The sequence below is a fragment of the Leuciscus leuciscus genome (genome assembly GCF_965113295.1).
Source record: "Leuciscus leuciscus genome assembly, chromosome: 24".
NCBI lineage: Eukaryota > Metazoa > Chordata > Actinopteri > Cypriniformes > Leuciscidae > Leuciscus > Leuciscus leuciscus.
Window position 1 is genome coordinate 29,963,473 of NC_138723.1, and position 22,509 is coordinate 29,985,981.

The 22,509-nt window shown below is 35.3% G+C and overlaps 1 protein-coding gene and 1 long non-coding RNA gene across 4 annotated transcripts in view; both read left to right on the forward strand.

Annotated features, from left to right (window-relative positions):
• LOC309489808 (ras-related protein Rab-3C-like) overlaps positions 1-21,280 on the forward strand; it is a 30,725-nt gene extending 9,445 nt beyond the window's left edge. Inside the window, exons 3-6 of one of the 3 annotated variants that reach the window (XM_082158726.1) lie at positions 10,718-10,836; positions 16,097-16,221; positions 20,066-20,283; positions 20,316-21,280. In XM_082158726.1, coding sequence (XP_082014852.1) covers positions 10,718-10,836; positions 16,097-16,221; positions 20,066-20,259 — 438 coding nt within the window. In that variant the 3' untranslated portion in view covers positions 20,260-20,283; positions 20,316-21,280. Of the gene's footprint in view, positions 1-10,717; positions 10,837-16,096; positions 16,222-20,065 lie in introns of all 3 variants that reach the window. The other 2 variants (XM_082158725.1, XM_082158724.1) reach the window with 2 other exon arrangements.
• LOC309489824 overlaps positions 1-22,509 on the forward strand; it is a 186,151-nt gene that overhangs the window by 84,240 nt on the left and 79,402 nt on the right. The gene's annotated exons all lie outside the window — the stretch shown is intronic.

A 22,509-nucleotide genomic window follows, 5' to 3' on the forward strand; every position in this document is an offset into this window, starting at 1 on the left:
ATGGTTTGTCTTAAAGCATATTAAAAACACCACATAGACGTATAAACAACATTAAACGCTTGATTTTCACCACAGGGGGTCTTTAAAATAGTCAAATATCATATTATCACTGCTTGCAATCAATAATAGAGTAGATTTTTGCTTTCCGTCTTGTATTTTATCATTTAAAGCCTACTTAGTTGCTTTTAAGATTAACTTGTCTCTAATCTTATTTGCAGTCATGGGATGAGAATGATGATAGTGTAATTATTATCAGTTAAGTATCGAATTTAAAGCAGTTTTTCGCTTAAAATTTCCCAAAAAATCTGTACGTTCGTCGGCCGTGTGCTTTGTGGTCCGAGGACACGCCACCACCGATGGCATGACTGTTCATCTCGAGCTATTTTTACTCTCACTCGTTCAACCACGAAGCCTCTCGGGAGAAATCGTAGAGGTAGAATGAGGAGGTGAGTGAGTTCATGTGTGTGTGTGTGTGTGTGTGTGTCCTTTTCCCCACGGCATATGTCTCCTTTCATTCACAGCGATTTTATTTCAATGCTTTTTCTTTTTTGTTCCCAGAAATCAAAAGTACTAAAAATGACCTAAATTTGTTCACTTGAATGGTGCCTGTTAATATGATGAAAAATCTGAAGAGCCAAAGGAAAACTAAAGGCCTTTCAGCTGAGAGAAAACAGACATTTGAAACCTAATTCATCATTAAAACTACATTACTTCATTCGGAAATGAAATAATATTTATTCATACCAAACTACAGCTACAGGTTTTATTTTACTATGCAAAAAAAATAAAAATGCATTGAAAAACAAAAAGCTCACAGCATCTTTAAAGACCCCCTGTAGTCAATAATTGCCTCATCTCTAATCATCTTTGATCACCAAAATGACATATTTAAACGTGTTTTTTTTCTGAAAAATGTGCAGAAATTCTTCATGGCTTAAAACAGCTTGAATGTAACTCGACACCCTCGCCTCATTTAGTATGTGCGGTTCTATGAATATGCAAATGAGCCCCGCCTCCACTCACTCAGCTCAGAGATCCACTGGTTGACGATCACACGTTGATCTGATTGGTTACAAGGTAGTTTGTGACGTCAGAAACACCAGCGATTTCAAAGCGTGTTTTTGAGACAGTCTTTGGTTCACTGCAGTTTTAAGGAGAAAATACTCAGCAATGCTGTCGACTTATGAACTTACACATGGTTTGTCTTAAAGCATATTAAAAACACCACATAGACACATAAACAACATTAAAAGCTTGATTTTCAGGGGGACTTTAACACATATTTATAACATTTGAATAAAAGGTGCAAAGAATACAGAATATGGCTTATTCAGCACACTTTTTCATCCAGTTGAATTTGCATTTTCAAAACTTTGTCCTAACCAGGCAATAAGTAAATAAGTCATTTCTCTGTTCACACTGAGGTCGTGTGTCCACCAAAGCGGATTTAGCCAGCTGAAAACGTTAGCCACTCTGCTAAACGCCTAGCTGTGGCGCTTGAGAGCGTTTTGGTAGTGTTGCGTTATTTTTCAGTTGAGACGCTTTGCTTGTTATGATACGGAATATCTGCGAAAGTGTTACTAGTATCTCATTTCACACATATTTTGTTTCTGTGTTAATTCTATATTAAAATGTCGATACAATGTAACGTATTTTCTCTGGCTCTTGTTTTAAATAATTTTGTTCCGTTATTATGCTTGTTGTTGTCGTCTGTTGACGTTGTACAAGCAGAATGTGGCGTTTGGTCGGTGTGATATTAGTCCCGCCCCTCCTCCACTGTGATTGCACGGTTGGGTAAAAAGTGACAGTGATGAGCGCTGCGTTTTACCCAAAGTTGAACATTCTTCAACTCTCTTTCTTCGACCTGTAGAAAACGCCGAACGCTCAGCGCTTCAGCGTGAAAAAGACACTCAGCGCCTCGTTACGCTCATGGTGTTTTAAAAACGCAGCGTGTACTTGGTCGTGTAACTACTCGTGAAACTGTATTTAAATAGGGAAAACGTGGAGGTGTTTGGTCGCTTCTAGCTTCATCTCTGTTTGGTCTCTAATGAATGAACTGGGCTAAGCTAAGTAAGTGCTATCAAAGTGTCGCCGCGCGCCAGAGCGATTGAGTGCACGCACTGAGACGAGAGAGGTATGTATCAACTCGTCTTAGTTAAGGGAATAGAGAGCCTAAGTCCCTCCCCTTCCGGTGGACCACCATGGGACCTTATTTCGGAAAAATATTGTATGGTAGTCAATGGCGAGAGACAACAAATATTTTGATCTCGTTTGAATTGTGCCCTGAATTACACATATGATGTTTGTCAATTTAAAAGATACATTTTAAAGTCAAGAAAGTCGTAGTTTGATGTAAAACTGTTGAGGTGTAAGACTGTGAAAATACGTAATTACAAAGACTACAAACCCAAAAGGCGCACATGTGACGTCATACCTTTTCTCTCAATGAATGAAGCTAACTTTACTGAAGCTAACGTCTGTCATTTTTTCTATAGTCTTACGTTATAATCATAACGTTACGCCGTCATGCCTGAGTGTTTTGTACCAGACTGCACACATAGTGCGAGACGAGAGATGGAGTTCATTGAGCGATTTTCACATAAAACTAAATGTTACTCTTCTGTTTTATGACAAACTGCGACTTTCTTGACTTTCATAATTATCTTTTAAATTGACAAACATCATATGTGTAATTCAGGGCACAGTTCAGACGGAATAAAAAGATAAGTTGTCTCTCGCCATTGACTACCATACATATTTTTTTCCGAAATAAGGTCCCATGAGCCGGAAGCGGAGGGGAGGGACTTAGGCTCTCTATAACATAGTTTAATATGAAAAACGGGGGAGTATCCCTTTAATACACTGTTATGTGGAGCATCATAATGTCATAATGCTCATCGCTTGTTTTGGACAATAATGACACTCTACACATCAAAGCTACTGTAAATCACTTTCATTATAATCAATGAAGCTGTTTACTCTTGAAATGCTTTTATTAAACATCACAGATGTACTGCGGTATAAGTGTGAGCCATCATTAACTGCAGTGATACTGTAGGCGTGATATATCTCCATCACCTGCCGTGGTTCTCCGTCTCTCTGCCGTCTGTGAGTTTCTTTGTGCAAAGCGTGAATTGATTTTCTCTGCTCTTCGCTCGCTGAGCGCCTGTGAAAGTGTCAGCGTTTCTTTTTTACCCGTCCTCATTTGCTCAGCTGCTGATCGGAAGTATTTTCGCTCACTCCCAGCATTCATCCGTCTAAATCAAATCCCTGCTTCCCAGAGGAAGCCCATCTCCTAAATGACTCGCTCACGTTGTCTAACGTTAATTTATTGGCCCAATGAAGGTTCACATAAGTCACAGATCAATAAAACTCAACATGGGATTTGGAGCGTCTCCAGACACATGGATCTCTCAGATGGCATGTGAACGGACCGGTCCCGTCTGAACCAGGCCAACGCTTTAATGAACATGTTCTTCGTTACCTTAATGATGGCAGTGCCACTTTGTCATATAGGAAATGAAAACCGCAGCCTTTCTTTTCTAATCCTTTAATCCTCAAAGGAGGAAAAACCAACATCATTTCAGCTTGAAGAGGGTTTTACATATTTCTATTTCTATTTTATACTGTATATATATATGAAAACCTTATATTATCTTTATCTTTATCTTTACAGGCCAAAAGTTTGGAAACATTACTATTTTTAATGTTTTTGAAAGAAGTTTCTTCTGCTCATCAAGCCTGCATTTATTTGATCAAAAATACAGAACTTTTTTTTAAATATTGTGATATATTATTACAATTTAAAATAATTGGTTTTCAATTTATTATACTTTAAATTATCATTTATTTCTGTGATGCAAAGCTGAATTTTCAGGAGCATTACTCCAGTCTATCACATGATCCTTTAGAAATCATTCTAATATGATGATTCATTATCAAAGTTGGAAAAAGTTCTGCTGCTTAATATTTTTCATAACCTGTGATACTTTTTTAGGATACTTTGATGAAAAAAAGAAGCAAATGTTTTAAAAATAGAAATCTTTTGTAACAACAATATACACTACTGGTCAGTAATTTGGGGTAGTAATTTTTTTTTCTTTCTTTTTTTGAAATAAATCAATACTTTTATTCAGCAAGGATGTGTTAAATTGATAAAAAGTGATAGTAAAGAAGATTTATTTTATTAGAATTTTTTTATTTTATTATTTTGAATAAATGCAGTTCTTTTTAACCTTTTATTCATCAAATATATTAGGCAGCAGAACTGTTTCCAGCACTCATAATAAATCAGAATATTAAAATGATTTCTAAAGGATCATGTGATAGACTGGATGTCACATGTGACACTGAAGACTGGAGTAATGATCCTGAAAATTCAGCTTTGCATCACAGAAAAAAATGATAATTTAAAGTATAATAAATTGAAAACCAATTATTTTAAATTGTAATAATATATCACAATATTACACTTTTTTTCTGTATTTTTGATCAAATAAATGCAGGCTTGATGAGCAGAAGAAACTTCTTTCAAAAACATTAAAAATAGTAATGTGTCCAAACTTTTGCCCTGTACTGTATATATATATTGGGGTCATAAAGATAATATAAGATGAAGATAAAAATATTGTTTTTTAAAATAAGTAAATTCCTGAAAAATAAATAAAAATAATGTAGCACTAAAATTACTAAAAACTAAAATAAAAATAAAGCTAAATAGAAATATTTACACACACTAATTGATTTGCTGCTTAATTATTATTATTCCTCGATTATTGATAATTATTATCAATGTTGAAAACAGTTCATATTTTTGTGGAAACTGTGATACATTAAATTCTTTTAGGATTCTTTGATGAATATAAAGATCTAAAGAACAGCATTTATTTAAAATGGAATCTTTTTGTAACATTATAAATGTCTTTAATGTCACTTTTGATCACTTTAATGCGTCCTTGAGGAATAAAAGCATTCATTTCTTTTTTTTAAACAAAATCATCCTTTGTCGGTTTCCAGACAAATCTGAAGCAGCACAACAGTTTTCAACACTGATAATAATCATAAATGTTTCTTGAGCATCAAATCATCATATTAGAGTGATTTCTGAAGGATCATGTGACACTGAAGACTGGAGTAATGATGCTGAAAACTCAGCTTTGATCACAGGGATATTATAAATTATAAGTTATTTTAAATTGCATACATTTTTCACAATATGACCTCATTAGTTGATGAAATAAATGCAGCCTTGGTGAGCAGAAGAGACAGAAACATTAAACTTATTAACTAATTGACCCCATCTGTGTCACAGTGTATGATGTGTTTGTGTTATCTCCATTATAAGTCACAGCTTGACCTTTCCACATCTGAGTCTGCAACAGTAATGACTCCTTCATCTTCAGGTGTCTTTTAGAGAACATCATTTCAACCTTTGCCTTGTGATCCTTTTCAAATAAGCATCTGGTGGGTGTTTTAGAAGCAGTGAAATAAAGGATATAATGCATAGCACGTAATGATTTTAAAGCAAGCCAGTTTTCTCGTCATGCTCACTACTTCATATATTGTCATTGTGAGTTACATTTTAGTTTCTGTATTAGTGTTTTGTCTTGATTTTGTCTTGTCATCTTTAGTTATCCCCTTACAGCAGCTGAAGTGTTTTAACATTGCCGTCTGCAGTCCGACCATGGGCCGCTCACGCTGACTCACATTAGCGTCACACGCTCACTAGCATTTCATCTGTCGGATATCAAGCTCTTCCACTTGCATAAGAGCTCAGAAGTGACTCACATGAATCATCTCTCTCTCTCGCTCTCTTTAAATCTTTTAAATCAATTTACAATGCTGCTTTAATTTTTTTAAGTATTATAGTAATTTTGTATTTATTTTTATTTTATTATTTATTCTAAAATATGTTTTTTATTATTCAATCTTTTTTTTCTTTTTATTGACTTCTAATGCTAAGTTTTTTTTATCCCTGATTGTTTTAGAGAATAAAGTATATTAAAAGTAGGACTGACAATTTAATTATTCATTTTTTATTTTTTTTATTTAGAAATATTTAGAAATTTTTTATTAAATCATAATTTTTTTTTATTGACTTATAAAGGTATGTTATTTCATCCCTGATTTTTGGGAGAATATAGTTTATTCTATAGTTTATTAAAATTATTAATTAATTAATAAATTTTTTAAAGAAGAAAGTACTATTAAAAATAGGGCTGTCAGTTTAACATGTTGGCTTATTTCTTAATTTTATATATATTTTTTGTAATAATTATTTATTTATAAACTTAGTTTTATTCATTTTTTATATATTTGTATTATTTGATCATTACTTATTAATTGACGTCCAATGATAAGTTTAAATTTTTTAGAGGATAAAGGTTAAATAAAGGTAGTGCTGTCAATTTAACATGTAGATTTAGTAAAATATATATATATATTTTTTTTTTATGTATTTTTATAATTTGATTTATTGACTTTAAAAGCTACTTTTTCTAATGTATATTTGATGATTTGCTGGTCTGCAACAATGATGTAATTTGATATTACATATAGTTTGATTAATCAGTGTATCATTATTCATTTGATTCCATTTTTAATGGATCGACTGGCCTAATATAACCTCTCGCAGACTGAAAGAGTTGTGTGTGTGTGTGTGTGTGTGTGTGTGTGTGTGTGTGTGTGTGTGTGTATGTATGCAGTGAATGGTGCGTTTTGCTCTCTCTCTCTCTCTCTCTCGGGTCGTGGCCGAGATTGACCAGCACCTGCTAAGGGAGCGACCGCATGTTGTTTGCTCTTATCAGCGGCTCTGTTTGCGGTAATTAGAGCCTTTACTTCAGTCTGTGTGTGTCCAAACACAAGCCTTTCACAGAGCCATAAAGAGACGCTCAGAGCCCATTTTATAATTGCTTGCGGTTCTAGATCATCATAAAGCCTCCTAATGGAGCCTGATGCTTTATTTTTTTGGCCACTCTGTGTGTGTGTGTGTGTGTGTACGTACGTGTGTATGTGCGTGCTTCTCTTTTTGTATTTTGTGTGTGTATGTATGTATGTGTGTATGTATGTGTGTGTGTGTGCTTCTCTTTTGTAGTGTGTGTGTGTGTGTGTCTGTGTGCGTGCGTGTGTGTGTGTGTGCGTGCGTGCGTGCGTGTGTGTGTGTGTGTGTGTGTGTGTGTGTGTGTGTGTGTGCGTGCGTGTGTGTGTGTGTGTGTGTCTGTGTGCGTGCGTGCGTGCGTGCGTGTGTGTGTGTGTGTGTGTGTGTGTGTGTGAATAAGGTGTGTGGTCGCTCATTGGATCTGTCTGTGGCAGATAAGAGCAGGATTCGGGATTTGCCTGTTTGTCATGGTCCACTTCACACTGGAGGACAGTGTTATTGGCACATGCATGGGAAGACCAGTAAGGGTGTGCTCACACCAGGCGATTTAAACCATGCCTTAACTGTCCCTGTCCCGCATGGAAGAGGTGGGCCTGAGCACTGTTCAGTTGGGCTTGGGCTTGGTAAGCATGTAGTGTGATCGCTAACACCGTGTCCTAACCAGACGCGATGCGAGAAGATTCCAGCGACTAATAATTTGTCTGTCCACACTAGACATGTGGGCAGAGTCAGCCAATCATAATGTCATGTGGGCGGAGTCAGCCAATCAGAACAGCATGTGGGCGGAGTCTCGCGTCACCAGAGAGTAATCTTGACGGCAGTCGCAAGAAAATGGAGAAGTAGCTACATAATCAAATTCACAAATATTACACCATTTAAACATTATTAAAAACACATAGGCTACTGAGTTACTAAAACAATCTTTGTCAAAGAATACACTTGTTTGTTCACAGTTTGAACGTTCTTGTTTCCATTTGTTTAATTTCAAGATCTGAGGTGAATTATCCACTGTTGCTTTTACAGCCACAAAGCTGGAGCACTAAATGATATTCAGAGTCACATTACACGCTTTTAACATTAAATAAAGCACATAAACAGTGCCTGAGATTATCATCCCCACACTTTGTGTTTGTTGTTCCAGTGCGACGTCACAGAAAAATAGAAACCGTTTCTAAAATAGAATCGTCGCGTGTCGCCGTCGCGGCCGGTTAGGACAAACACTCTGATTAACATGGAAATAACCCTTTATCGCGCGTCTCGTCGCGTGTAGTTAGGACACAGTGTTACCGTGCCGTAGCACAGAACCGCTACTACTTTTGTGTGCGCTACTGTCATCATTACGACAGCAAACATCGTCTATTACTGCTCGGACAGAACACTTTTCAATTAATTTGAGTATATCTGTCTGGTCTGGTTCTTACCTTATTGATGAACAAGAATTATAGTTTGCGAGTAAAGCTGTAAAAACAATCAAGTGAAAATCGCTGCATCGCATAGATGATAAATCTACTAGCAGTCTTATTATATTGCATTGTAAATCACGATTCTGAACAGACAACTAAACAAAATATATTTAATAACATAAAAATGTTGAATGCAGAACGAAATAACCCAGACAGCAACACAAAATGTTGCTATTATATATTATTCTTGTGTATACATTGCAAAAATGATACGATCAATAAGTTATGACAAAATATGTTTTTACTTTGCTTTAAATCATCAAAATAAGTCAAGCAACTTTTAATGTTATACAAGATTCAACACAATTTTTTTTAAGTCAATTTAATTTAGGTTGAAATGACTTAAAGTACAAGTTGATTGTACTTATAAATTTAAAGCAGCAATTTTTTTTTTTTTTTTTTTTTACAGTGTATGAACAACACTTGCAGTAAAAAGTGGCTTATTTCTGTGTAAATATTTTTACGCTCTTTCTGTGACCTTTTGTGCAAAGCAATTTTCAAAAAGCCTTTATAAATAATATACAAATTCATTTGTGTCAAAACAGGATTTAACTTTCCTTCTGCTCATTTTGTACGCTTTTTTATGTAGAGGGTTTGAAACAGAGCCCATTATGAGCTCATTAGCATATGACCGCCCACATTTACATATCAACAGCCATATTAATAATAATCCATAACAAAGGCTAGAGAGAAAGTGGAATTGTTTTTGGTGCAAGAATCCTTGACTAATATTATAACTGGTCAGCTGGGAGAGATTGCATGCTACAAAAGTGTAAAATATTACCCTTTAGGGTCCATAATTTGCTGTATTGCATCCACCCACCCAACCTGCGCCATTGATACTCCCTGCTGTACTGCTCCATCACCATGGTAACCCCTGGCAGGTCTCCGCTTTTCCCTGCTAAATTTGGGAACAATCTGGTATAAGAAGTTAAACGACTTCCTGCTCTCATCCATCAAGCCTTCTGAAATATTATATGAATATTATTTAAATGATATGGGATAAAATGAATCCAATGTTAGGTTTGCTGTTGTGGTTCCCTATAAAAAAAGTATTAAAGGTGCATTGTGTAATATTTAATCTGGATCTAATCTAATCTGTTGACAGAAATGCAATATCATATACATAACTATGTTTTCAGTGGTGTATAAAGACCTTACTTAATGAACCGTTATGTTTTTATTAGCTTATAATGAGCATTTCTCTCTACACACACCGCGGGTCCGCTTACATCCACATGTTTCTACGGTGGCCCTGAACGGACAAACGTTTCGTCACTATGTTGTTCTTCATGTAAAGAAGCTAAAGCTAAAGTCAGCGAATAAAACACTGACACAATGATGAACAAGTTACAATAATATTCGCCATAACATATCGTTTTACTGAATAATTAAGTAAACCTAATTTCTTAATTTATCTTTGTAAAGAAACCTCTTGCTTTAACTGGCTACTCTCTGCCGGCTCAGACGACGACATCACTTCCTGTCGGCCACCGTAACTTCTGTTGGGTGCAATTCGCTTTAACTACACAGAAAAAAATAATAATGTAGGATAGAAACATCTTTCACTCAGAAATTGCTAGTAAATTACACAAATAATTACAAAGCAACACATTGAATAAAGCGTGACATTTTGAAGTCTCATATTTGATGAAGTTTGCATCATTGATTCTGTTTATTAATGTGAATCTGCTTTGTATAAAGCTCTATATAAATAAAGGTGACTTGACTTTAAAGACTGAAATAGTATTTTCTTGTAAAATGTACTGTAAAAAACTTTTATTTACAACTTTACAACTTTATTCTACATCACTATTTTTTAACTGTTATTGTCGCGTTAACTTTCCCTAAATTCAACATAAGAGATGTTCTTCACACACAGTATGAGTTGCAGTCTGACACGTTTTTCTGCACCCTTTTGATTGACAGGATATAATCGGCACCGATCATTGGCCGATACCAAATATTGGTCGATACATCAGTGCATCTCTAGTTACTATAGTATTTTGGGTTTAAACTGTGAAAAATAAAAACATGCACCAATGCTATATTTTCTAAATGTCATAATCATTTGTTACAGTAACAAGCAAGTATTCATTACTCATTGTATCTGCATTAAATTACTACATTGTTTAAATTAATAAAGTTTTAGCTAACTGTGATTTTGTATATGTACATTTCTGAAATACATAACTTATAACAGATCACTGTAAATTGTAATGTGGACTCATGCACTTTCTGTAAAGCTGCTTTGAAATGATGTGTGTTGTGAAAAAGCGCTATATAAATAAACGTGAATTGAATTGAATTGAATAAGTGTTTAAGAACTGAAATGAGTGTCTGAACTAACAAAGCTGTTTGGTGTGTATGTTTTAAGGATACTGCGGGACAGGAGAGGTACCGCACCATCACTACGGCGTATTATCGTGGAGCCATGGGTTTCATCCTCATGTACGACATCACCAACGAGGAGTCGTTCGGAGCCGTCCAGGACTGGTGAGTGACCTCTGACCCCACGAGCAGTGTAGATGCGATCGGAGACAACATCACCGGACGTGACGCCAGCGTTTGCACTGATCATGCAGAGACACTTGCAGTATTTGAAGCAGAAGGCGGTATTTCAGCATAACAGATTGTGTGTGTGTGTGTGTGTGTGTACATGTTTTTCTATCCCGGTGGGGACTTAAACCTGAATGCATACACACTCGTGGGGACTCGTGTCACTGTGGACCTAAATTGAGGAAACAAGTTTATAAATCATACAGAGTAAGTTTTTTTGGAAAATATAAAAATGCAGAAAGTTTTGTGTGAGTGGCAGGTTTAGGGGTCGGGTTAGTGTGTGTGTGTGTGTGTGTGTGTGTGTGTGTGTGAGATGGGTAGGTTTAGGGGTCGGGTTAGTGTGTGTGTGTGTGTGTGTGTGTGTGTGTGTGTGATGGGTAGGTTTAGGGGTCGGGTTAGTGTGTGTGTGTGTGATGGGTAGGTTTAGGGGTCAGGTTAGTGTGTGTGTGTGTGTGTGTGTGATGGGTAGGTTTAGGGGTCGGGTTAGTGTGTGTGTGTGTGTGTGTGTGTGTGTGTGTGTGTCTGTCTGTGTGTGTGTGTGTGTGTGTGTGTGTGTGTGTGTGTGTGTGTGTGTGTGTGTGTGTGTGTGTGTGTGTGTGTGATGGGCAGGTTTAGGGGTCGGGTTAGTGTGTGTGTGTGTGTGTGTGAGATGGGTAGGTTTAGGGGTCGGGTTAGTGTGTGTGTGTGTGTGTGTGTGTGTGTGTGTGATGGGTAGGTTTAGGGGTCGGGTTAGTGTGTGTGTGTGTGTGATGGGCAGGTTTAGGGGTCGGGTTAGTGTGTGTGTGTGTGTGTGTGTGTGTGATGGGTAGGTTTAGGGGTCGGGTTAGTGTGTGTGTGTGTGTGTGTGTGTGATGGGTAGGTTTAGGGGTCGGGTTAGTGTGTGTGTGTGTGATGGGTAGGTTTAGGGGTCAGGTTAGTGTGTGTGTGTGTGTGATGGGTAGGTTTAGGGGTCGGGTTAGTGTGTGTGTGTGTGTGTGTGTGTGTGTGTGTGTGTGTGTGTGTGTGTGTGTGTGTGTGTGTGTGTGTGTGTGATGGGCAGGTTTAGGGGTCGGGTTAGTGTGTGTGTGTGTGTGTGTGTGTGTGTGTGTGATGGGTAGGTTTAGGGGTCAGGTTAGTGTGTGTGATGGGTAGGTTTAGGGGTCGGGTTAGTGTGTGTGTGTGTGTGTGTGTGTGTGTGTGTGTGTGTGTGTGTGTGTGTGTGTGTGTGTGTGTGTGTGTGTGTGTGTGTGTGTGATGGGTAGGTTTAGGGGTCGGGTTAGTGTGTGTGATGGGTAGGTTTAGGGGTCAGGTTAGTGTGTGTGTGTGTGTGTGTGTGTGTGTGTGTGAGATGGGTAGGTTTAGGGGTTATTTTATCCATTAGATCAAAAGATCTGAAAAGCCCATACATTAACCGCCCATAGACCCTCCCGTTGAAGAAATCAGGACAGAAGTGGCTGAAAGTGGACAAAAGAGACGGATTTAAACACCAAGTGTAAACTGGGACTTCCACCAAGGTCATGTTTACACCTGGTATTAATTAAGAAAAGTATGTCATGATAATATTAGTAATTTTTTTAAATAGATTTTATTCATATTTATTATTTAGATAAATTTATATTGTAAAATTTGGGGTATGGGTTTGTATTATGTGGTGGAGAAAGTTATAATATTTTGATGGGATATTATGAATGCAAGCTTACATTAGCCGCGTTTCCATTACCCTTCAAATTGCGCAAATTGAAATTGTGAATTGAAAATACGCCCGATAGAAACACGGAATTTTCGCAAAAACTCCCATTTATCGCAAAAAAGTTTTTCCGCTCGCATGAGGAGGTTTTTCAGGCAATTCGAAAAAGAAATATTTCGCAAAACTGCAATGGAAACAGTTTTTGCGCATTTACAGGTCACCCAACGTAGACGACGCGGTGTGTTTGGACAGAATACGAGACAGAGCTCTTTATTAAATTCATATAAGACAAAATTATTACAGGAATAATGGATTCTAAACCTCAAATAAATGCCACAATCAAGACCTCGAAGCAGATATGAGTGAGAAACACCCAGAAACACCTCATATGTGCCGCTCACAAGTATAATAAGGGTCTTTCCTTACTTCCTTACCATTAAATGCTTGGAAAACACACATACATCTCCTTCCATTAATAATAATGGCTAGTGCAGTGGCTGGGATATAGTACAGAAACATACCAACGTCTGTTGCCATGGTTTTTGGAATGATTTTACTGATCACGAGAGGAAAAAATAAAGTTTTAGTCGCATAACATCAGTTAATGGAAACGCCGTCATTTCGCAATAGTTTTTTGTCGACATTTAGAAAAAAATCGCAAAAGTTTTGTGCAAATCTGTAATGGAAACGCGCCAACTGATCCATTGATGATAAGACGTTTATTAAGAGAGTAAATAGGGTCTGTTTTGAATGATGTAACCTGAACGGTCCTCTGTGAGCAGTTAAAGAGGCCTTAGAGGAAAAGTAGCATCACTGAGTCTTCAGGAATCCATCCGGTTAATATTTAACAAGAGTCATTTACATTTCTCTCAGTGTTAAAGGGCAGTAGGGCTCGTTCAGGGCTTTACGGGACCGCCCTATCGATCCGCTCCGCTGGGCGTTCGGCTGTGGTCAGTGGTTGATGTAATTAGCGTGAGACGAGAGACTAATGAACATCCGGATAAGAGGCTGAGGAACTGGAACAGAAAGAGTAGAGCGGAGGGAAGGTGATGCTGAGTCATTACAACCGCAAAACGGCTTGATGTCGGAGCTTTATTACTTTATTAGGCAGAAATGAGACCTGAATCTACTGAAAGGACAGAGCTGGAGAGGCGAATCTGCAGTTATACTGCTTCATCAGCAGATGTTATCTTCCTGAAGTAATCGTTCACTCAGGAATTAAATTCTGTCACCATGTTGATGCTGAAATTTTCCGTAAAATAAAAGTAAATGACAAAAAAATATAAATAATTATAGAGTCAGACATGAATAAATGTTGTAAAGAATCTCCTGTCAAGTTGCTTCAATTCCGTGAACTTGTAAAAATAAAAACAAAAAATTAATACTAATAATTTAATAATAATATAATGTTAATAATAATAATTTAATAATAGAAATAAAATTAAAATTCTTACCCATTTCAGTAATTAGTTTTCCAGTCATTTTTTAAATATATATTAATTATTTAAATATTTAGTAAATAAATATTTAGTGAAATACTACGGTTTATCTCTATATGTTTTTTATTTTGTACTATAAATTTGAGTGTTTTAGTTTCAATTATTTGTTTGAATTTTTCAGTTTTTGTTGTATTTAGCTTGCTTGTTTCCTAATCTAGTTGTCTAATAAACCTGGCATTGTATATTATGAATATTATATATTGTTGGCTCTCGATACATAATATAAAAGCATCTGCTAAATGCATAAATGTATGTATTTCATGTACACTGGAAAAAAATAGGAACTTAAAAAAAATGGTTACATCTAAATTAACTAGTTTTATTCAAGTCAAAAATATTATTTAACATCACTGAATCAACCCAAATACAAATTTTTTTAATAATGCCAACAAAACACATTTTTATAGGTTAAATCCAGGTAGAACTAGCACTTTAAGCTAACAATTGTTAATTGTGGCAGGTTGCCACTTTTACAGTGTAATTGTAAAAACCGCAAAGATTTTACCTCTTTAAAAAGCTGCTTTTTGTTAGTAATTTGTCATGTGGTTTTTCAGAAGGGTAGCTTGACTATAGTTTAACTCTTTGAAATGATGTCTGGTGAAACTCAAGAGACTCCAGCTGCGGTCAGTGAACTGACACCTAATTAAACCAGACGGATGTGAAAACGCTGGGGAAACACAAAAGCAACTTACTAGAGTCTCCGCATTAATGCTGCGACATACATGAGCAAACGCTGTAATGTGTCGTGGGCTTTAGTGAGTCTGCAACCAGCTGTCTGCTGTTGCCATGGCAACAAAACAAGCCTTTTAAAAACTGAGACGGCTATAAAACATTAGCTTTAATTGGGCGGCACACTGTAAAAAAAATTGCAAGGAATTTAAATATATTTATATAGCACCTTTCACACATAAAATACAGCCTAAACTGCTTTACATAATCAAACAATATCACACCTAATAAAAAAAAATAAAAAATAAAAAAATATGAAAAGTAATCTAATTCAGCACATATTTAGATTACTGCACAATTCTGGATAAATGGAGAATCACATTTTTTTACTTTCAACTAAAAACATTTTTCAAGTTTAAAAAAAAAAAATTTGTTTTAGTTTTTTCCGTTTTTTTTTGTTTTAGTTTTTTTTGTTTCAAACAGAGATCATGATTCTCCCACAATTCTGAACAGACAACTAAACAAAGTAAGATGTAATTTACTAGAGGTTCTGAGAAAATGTCAGTTGCTGGAGTCTATTTAAAAAGTTTAATTAATCTGAATGAATTATTTTTATTTTTTTTAACTGAGTGAATGATTCAATGACTCTCTTCACTTGTTTCATTACTAGATGATTCAGCGTTTTTGAACGAATCTCTTGAATGAATGATTCAATGACAAATACATTTTTTAACAGTCACTTGTCGCCACCTACTGGTGTAACGATGTAATTGATACAATCCTTATTTTAAGCGTCAAGTTACTTTCAAAAGGTGATTTGCTCTATTTTGATGCTTCTTTTATAAACTTTTATCCAAGGAATTCTGTGATATTTTGATTTTATTGTAAGACAAAATAAAATAAATGATATTTATTTTTAATATATTTATATTTATATATTTAGAAAATAATGAAACTGTGTGGTTGAAAAGACTGTTTGCTGGACATATGCACTATAGCAGTACAGTATGATTTTGTTTGTTTACATTCATTTTTCCAATACCGTAAACTCAGAGTAAAAGCAAGATTTTTCACAGTACAACTGTAAAAACTTGACTAAAATTGCCAGTGAAGTACTGTAGATTTGACAAGAAATGGTATAAGTCCTACTGTGAAGTTAAATGCAGTTATTAACCTGGATTATACTGTATAACTTTTACCAGTGTATGTTTGCAGACGTAGCCCTGCATATACAATACAGAAATGCATCATCACGCAGTGTTGAAATAGTCCATGCGCGGTGCAGAAATGTTGTTTATACTGTATGTGGAGCATAATTGCATTGTGAGAGTGAATCGTAACATCCTTGGTTGTTCTTATCTAGGTCGACCCAGATAAAGACGTACTCCTGGGACAACGCGCAGGTCATCCTGGCGGGGAATAAGTGTGACATGGATGAGGAGAGAGTGGTGTCTGTGGAGAACGGCAGGATGCTGGCAGAGCAGTTGGGTGAGTTCACTCTTCCTAACCTCATCCCAAAACTATAAAAGTTTGATTCCTCCAGGGAAACTTCTGGACCGGTGGAGCCAGTCAGGTGGGTCAGCATAACTTACTTCTCAAAGGGTTAGTTCACCCAAAAAATGAAAAGTCTGTCAGTAATTTCTCTCCCTCATGTTGTTCCCCGTAAGACTTTTGTTCACCTTCAGAACACAAATTAAGATATTTTTGATGAAATCTGAGAGCTGTCTCACTCCTCCATAGGCTTCTAGGTAATCGGATCCCAGAAAAGTCAGTAAAGACATTGTTAAAATTGTCCACGTGACTCAACCTTAAATTTATCAAGCGGCGAGAATACTTTTTGTGTGCAAAAATAATGACTTTATTCAACTATTGATTTTCTTCTGTGTTCCTCTGAGTGAGTTCCTGTAGTGTAACAGCGCAGCGCTTCTGGGTTGTACGTCAGAACGGAGGCTCACTGGTCATGTGTGTGATGCGTGTGATGCTGGCCAATAGTGAGCCTCCGTTCTGACGTACAACCCAGAAGCGTTGCGCTGTTACACTACATGAACTCACTCAGAGAAACACAGAAGAAAATGAAGAGTTGAATAAAGTCGTTATTTTTGTTTGTTTTGCGCACAAAAAGTATTCTCGTCGCTTGATAAACTTAAGGTTGAGCCACTGTAGTCACTTGGACTATTTTACCGATGTCTTTACTAACTTTTCTGGGATGGCAGATCTCGATTACCTAGAAGCCTATGGAGGAGTGAGACAGCTCTCAGATTTAATCTAAAATATCTTGATTTGTGTCCGGAAGATGAACGAAAGTCTTACGGGGAACAACATGAGGGAGAGTAATTACTGACAGCATTTTCATTTTTAGGTGAACTAACCCTTTAATTTGGTTGGGAATCGAAAATCAATTCCAATTCTGGAATCGAATACTTGAGGTCAGGAATCGGATACTTGTTATAAAATTTCGATTCCTCTTATCGATTCCTTTGTGAGCCTTTCAATATGACTTTAAACCACTCAAGCGCGAGACGACTCTGTCTTCTGTGCTGCAGGTCCAGGCGTGTGTATCAGTATATTGGATCCGTGCATTAGCTCTTAAAGTGACAGCAGCCTAATATTCCTGCTCTCTATAATAACACTAATCAAACAACAAAAGACAGGGAAGATTCACTCGTTCTTGACTGAATAACTATATTTGTAATGTATATTTTATTTATAAAGTGCAGCGTTATTTTACATTTGATTACAGTTTCTGTACCTGAATACTTGAAAGTCTTAAAACACTGTTTATTTCAATCGTATCATTGTTCAGTTGCATCTATTTGTTACCATTGCTAATTTTTTATTTGTTCTTTTTTAATTGCTGGGGCTTTAATAATGCTTGAAACTTAAATTAGTTAGTATAGTTGTTTTTCTATGGTGTTTTAAAACCACAGGCAAACGTTCATTGCTTAAGTGTTCTTTAGCCTGTTGATTTTTGTTCATGATATTCAGCTACAATTAAATGCTTTGCAATAAGACTAAATTTGAATGATATCCAAGTTTTTTTTTTTATCTTATTGGAATCGAAATTAGGAATCGATAAGAATAGTGACCCACCAGTCTGTGATATTTTCTTTTAGTTTAAATAGTTTTATTCATGTTTTTTTGTTTTGAGGATGAGAGCATGTCGTGCTGCTGCTTACCAACCTGACAAATAAATCTGCACCAAAATATTGATTTTGATCAGATACAACATTTGACGTCAGCAACAAAGGATGAGAAGTGTGTGTTTTTTGAAAGTTGAAAGTCTATTTATTGTGCTTTTCTAACTATGCACCATTATGTGGTTGATTGCATTTCAAATGTTCACATTTAGACTTTTACTTTCCTTTGCTATTTGTGCCCTTTGCTATCAACCCATTGGTTAAGAACTACTCCAAAATGCTACAAAACTCCAATATGTACCAGACTGGAAATTAATCTCACCATGCATAAAATGCCCCATTTTTGCTCCTATATTAAGCACTGTAATATAATATATACCTTAAGATGGCTCACGTATTAGCATATGTTCACGGTGCATAAATTAGAGCATATGGAGGGAATTGCAGCTTTTGAACTCAGGCGATAATTAAACGCATATAATTGGATGACACCAGGATGTGCAAACATCTCAGAGTTACGCTGAGCGGTGAAGATAGACACTCTTACTGCATGTGTGTTGTGAGAGAGGACATTCCCTCTTCACTTTCACACTGTCAAAGCAATTACATCTCACTGAGGATTGTCTGGATGTGTAAAAGAGCTCATTCTGCCTACATAGGCATCTTACTTCTAAGGCATCATCCATACAGAACCTCTTTGAGTCGCAGAATTAAGACACTACATAGTCAGCAACTTTGTGCAAAAATAGAGGGAAGTTGCACACGAGATTCGACATACAGTTGAACAGAGTTTGATGGTTACATGCTACTAACAATGCAATACTCTAATAAAAATATAGTTTAAATATAATATAATTAACTATTATTATGAATTATGATGAATACATATATTTAATTACTAATTAAACGTTTAATATATTTATTAAATATTATTTATTAAAAATATGTATTAATGTATTAAATTATACAAAATAATTTAATATGTTATTAATAAGCAATATTGTACTATTTACTATTAAATATAATGAACTAATATTATGAATTATGATTAATAACTAATTAAATTATTAATATATTTATAAAATATATTTCTATTTATTAAAAATATGTATTAATACATTAAAATTATAAAAATAATTTAATATATTATTAATAAGCAATTTTGTACTATTTACTATTAAATATAATTAACTATTATCATTAATTATGATTAATAAATATATTTAATTACTAATTATTTTTTAATATATTTATAAAATACATTTATATTTATTAAAAATATGTATTGATATATTAAAATTATAAAAAATAATTGAATATATTATTAATAAGCAATATTGTACTATTTACTATTAAATATAATGAACTATTATCATGAATTATGATTAATATATATATTTAATTACTAATCATTTTTTTTATATATTTATAAAATACATTTATATTTATTAAAAATATGTATTAATATATTAATATTATAAAGAATAATTTTATATATTATTAATAAGAAATATTGTACTATTAAATATAATGAACTAATATTATAAATTATGATGAATACATATATTTAATAACAAATTCAATTATTAATATATTTATAAAATACATGGCTATTTATTAAATATATGTATTAATATAATAAATTACAAAAACCGATGTAATATATTATTAATAAGCAATATTGTACTATTTACTATTAAGTATATTTAACTATTATAATGAATTATGATTAGTAAATATATTTAATTACTAATTAAATTATTAATATAGTTATAAAATACATTTCTATTTATTAAAAATATGTATTAATGTATTAAATGATAAAAGATAATTTTATATATTTTTAATAAGAAATACTGTACTATTTACTATTAAATTTAATGAACTAATATTATGAATTATGATTAAAAATATATTGAATTACTAATTCAATTATTAATATATTTATAAAATACATTACTATTTATTAAATATATTTATTAATATAATAAATGACAAAAAAATATGTAATATATTATTAATAAGCAAAATTGTACCATTTACTATTAAATAAATGTAACTATTATAATGAATTATGATTAGTAAATATATTTAATTACTAATTCAATTATTAATATATCTATAAAATACATTTCTATTTATTAAATATATGTATTCATATTTTACTGTGATTTGGTGTCATTTCTGTCTGCCAGGTTTTGAGTTTTTCGAGACGAGCGCCAAGGACAACATCAACGTGAAGCAGACCTTTGAGCGTCTGGTGGACATAATCTGCGATAAGATGTCAGAGAGTACAGAGACTGACCCCGCCGTTACCTCAGGAGCCCAGGGAACGGCCCGGCTAACGGATAACCCTCCTCCACTACAGCAGCCTAACTGTGCCTGTTAGTGCTCAGTGTACATGGTAGCAGAAGTGTGTGTGTGTGTGTGTGTGTGTGTGTGTGTGTGTGTGTGTGTGTGTGTGTGTGTGTGTGTGTGAGACACCTTTAGATGGATGCATATATCCTTTAATGTCACAGAATGCAGGTGCAGCCAGCTGAATCTGATTGGTGCATGTCAGGAGTCATGTGACCCTTTACAACTACACCCAATGGGAACAGAGCTGTCTCAAACAATGGCAAACCGCTTTTCAGTGTTTTAGAAAGGAGGATAGATTAAAAAAAAAATGAATATGATTTCTTTGGTCATCGGTTTTTCAGTATACGTGGCTTGTGGGGTAACAGTGTAAGTTCTTGTCACGGTCTGTTGCGCCACTAGAGGGCGTTCTTTTTAAAATGATACGATGCAGTCTGTCTGATGCATGTGAACGCTGTGTATGAACGCTTGTGTATGTTCCAGCACCTTTGCACTAGAGTCACGTCTATCTTTAAGGTGCCTAGTTCATTCTGACACACTGCTTTCTTAACTGTCAATCAAAGTCATAACATCCTTCACAGCTCTGTTAGTCAAGACTTCGTCCACAAGCATGAATCGGCTGTTGATGACTTTTCGCTAAGCTCCGCCCCTCTTTTTAACGCGAACGGAACGGAATAAACTGGAGATTTCTGTGAATCGAACAGTGTGAATTTATTATTTCTTATTTTGTCAGATATTTAGACAATTATGAAGACATTGTAATTATTAGGGATGCACCGATATTAACATTTTGGCCGATATCTATAACCGATATTGGCCGATAAATCTAAATTTTAAATCAATATTAAAAAAATGTAAAGCCTGATTACAAAAACAAAAGTCTAACCATTTAAAAGCCATTTTCATTACAATTTTATGCAGCCTTAATGACAGGACTAGGGTTGCGCTGTATATCGGTACTGGGGAAATAGTATATATTTGATTTCAAACGGTACGATATCATGATTTTGCTAAGTTCAGTACTTGATACGCCGTTTGCAGTTCTGAAGTTCACCGCTAGTGAAAGTGAAAGTGACACGTGACGGCCAAGTATGGTAACCCATACTTGGAATTTGACCTCTGCATTTAACCCATCCAAGTTAATGCACACACATTAGGAGCAGAGTAGTGAGTAGTTAACACACACACACTGCAAACGTGGATACACACACCCAGAGCAGCGGGCAGCCTTTGTGTGGCGCCCGGGGAGCGATTAGGGGTTAGGTGCCTTGCTCAAGGGCACCTCAGTCATTTCCCACCGGCTCTGGAATCGAACCAGCAACCTTTGGGTTACCAGTTCAACTCCCTAACCACTAGGCCATGACTGCCCTGGCAGTAGGTGGCAGTGTGCTACCCAAACTCATGCCAAACCAGCAAATATGACAACATAGAGGAACAAAATAGATAAAGCAGTCGAATCTCACTCAATACGGATTAACAAAGAGGACAGTAGAAGTGAAATTTAGAATTACTTTGCTGATGAAGAACCATCAAACCTTGCCGACATTACGAGATCGACAGGTGAGTGCATCACTCAAACGATCTAATTTAGACATTTATTTTCTTTTAACACTAATCGACGCACATAAGATCATATCGTTGAAATAACACAAAAGCTCAGTTGTGCATTTCACACGTTAGAACCAATGATCTTTTGATAATATTTGCACTTAAGTTTAGGGAGGTAGTAGTAAAAAAAAAGTAATCAAATGTAAAATAACACTGGATAATACATTAAACAGGTAAATCCTTACAAATAAAGTTACAAAAGTTATTAAGTGACAGATAGACATTTATTAAGATCCGATATACTGTTACACGTGTGTTTTCTTTCTCAACTCTTTACTTTCACGCAAGTCTTTCTGTGAGTACTCACCAAGACGCGAGCTCTTTACATGTGTTGTTAGTATGCACAAAGAAAACAGTCTCTCAGAGAGGTCAGTGCTACTGAATGTTCAAATCCGCAAGGTTTAGCTGTCGTGAAAGGGTTGTATCGCAGAGCGCTTATAGTGCCGGCGCGACGTCTTTTAAATCCAGAAGTTTCCGTTTCACTGAAATTACTTCTCACAAGAACGTTTTCAAATGACAGATTTGATGTGATAATCTGTGTCGATTCGTTTTGCTAATAAACATTTGCGGTAATTTGCCGCTTTATAAGTGCGAACCCTGCAAGAATGAGTACAATGATGCGCAATACCTGCGCCAAAACTCACACACTGTATTTTCCAAGTGATTTCAATCATAT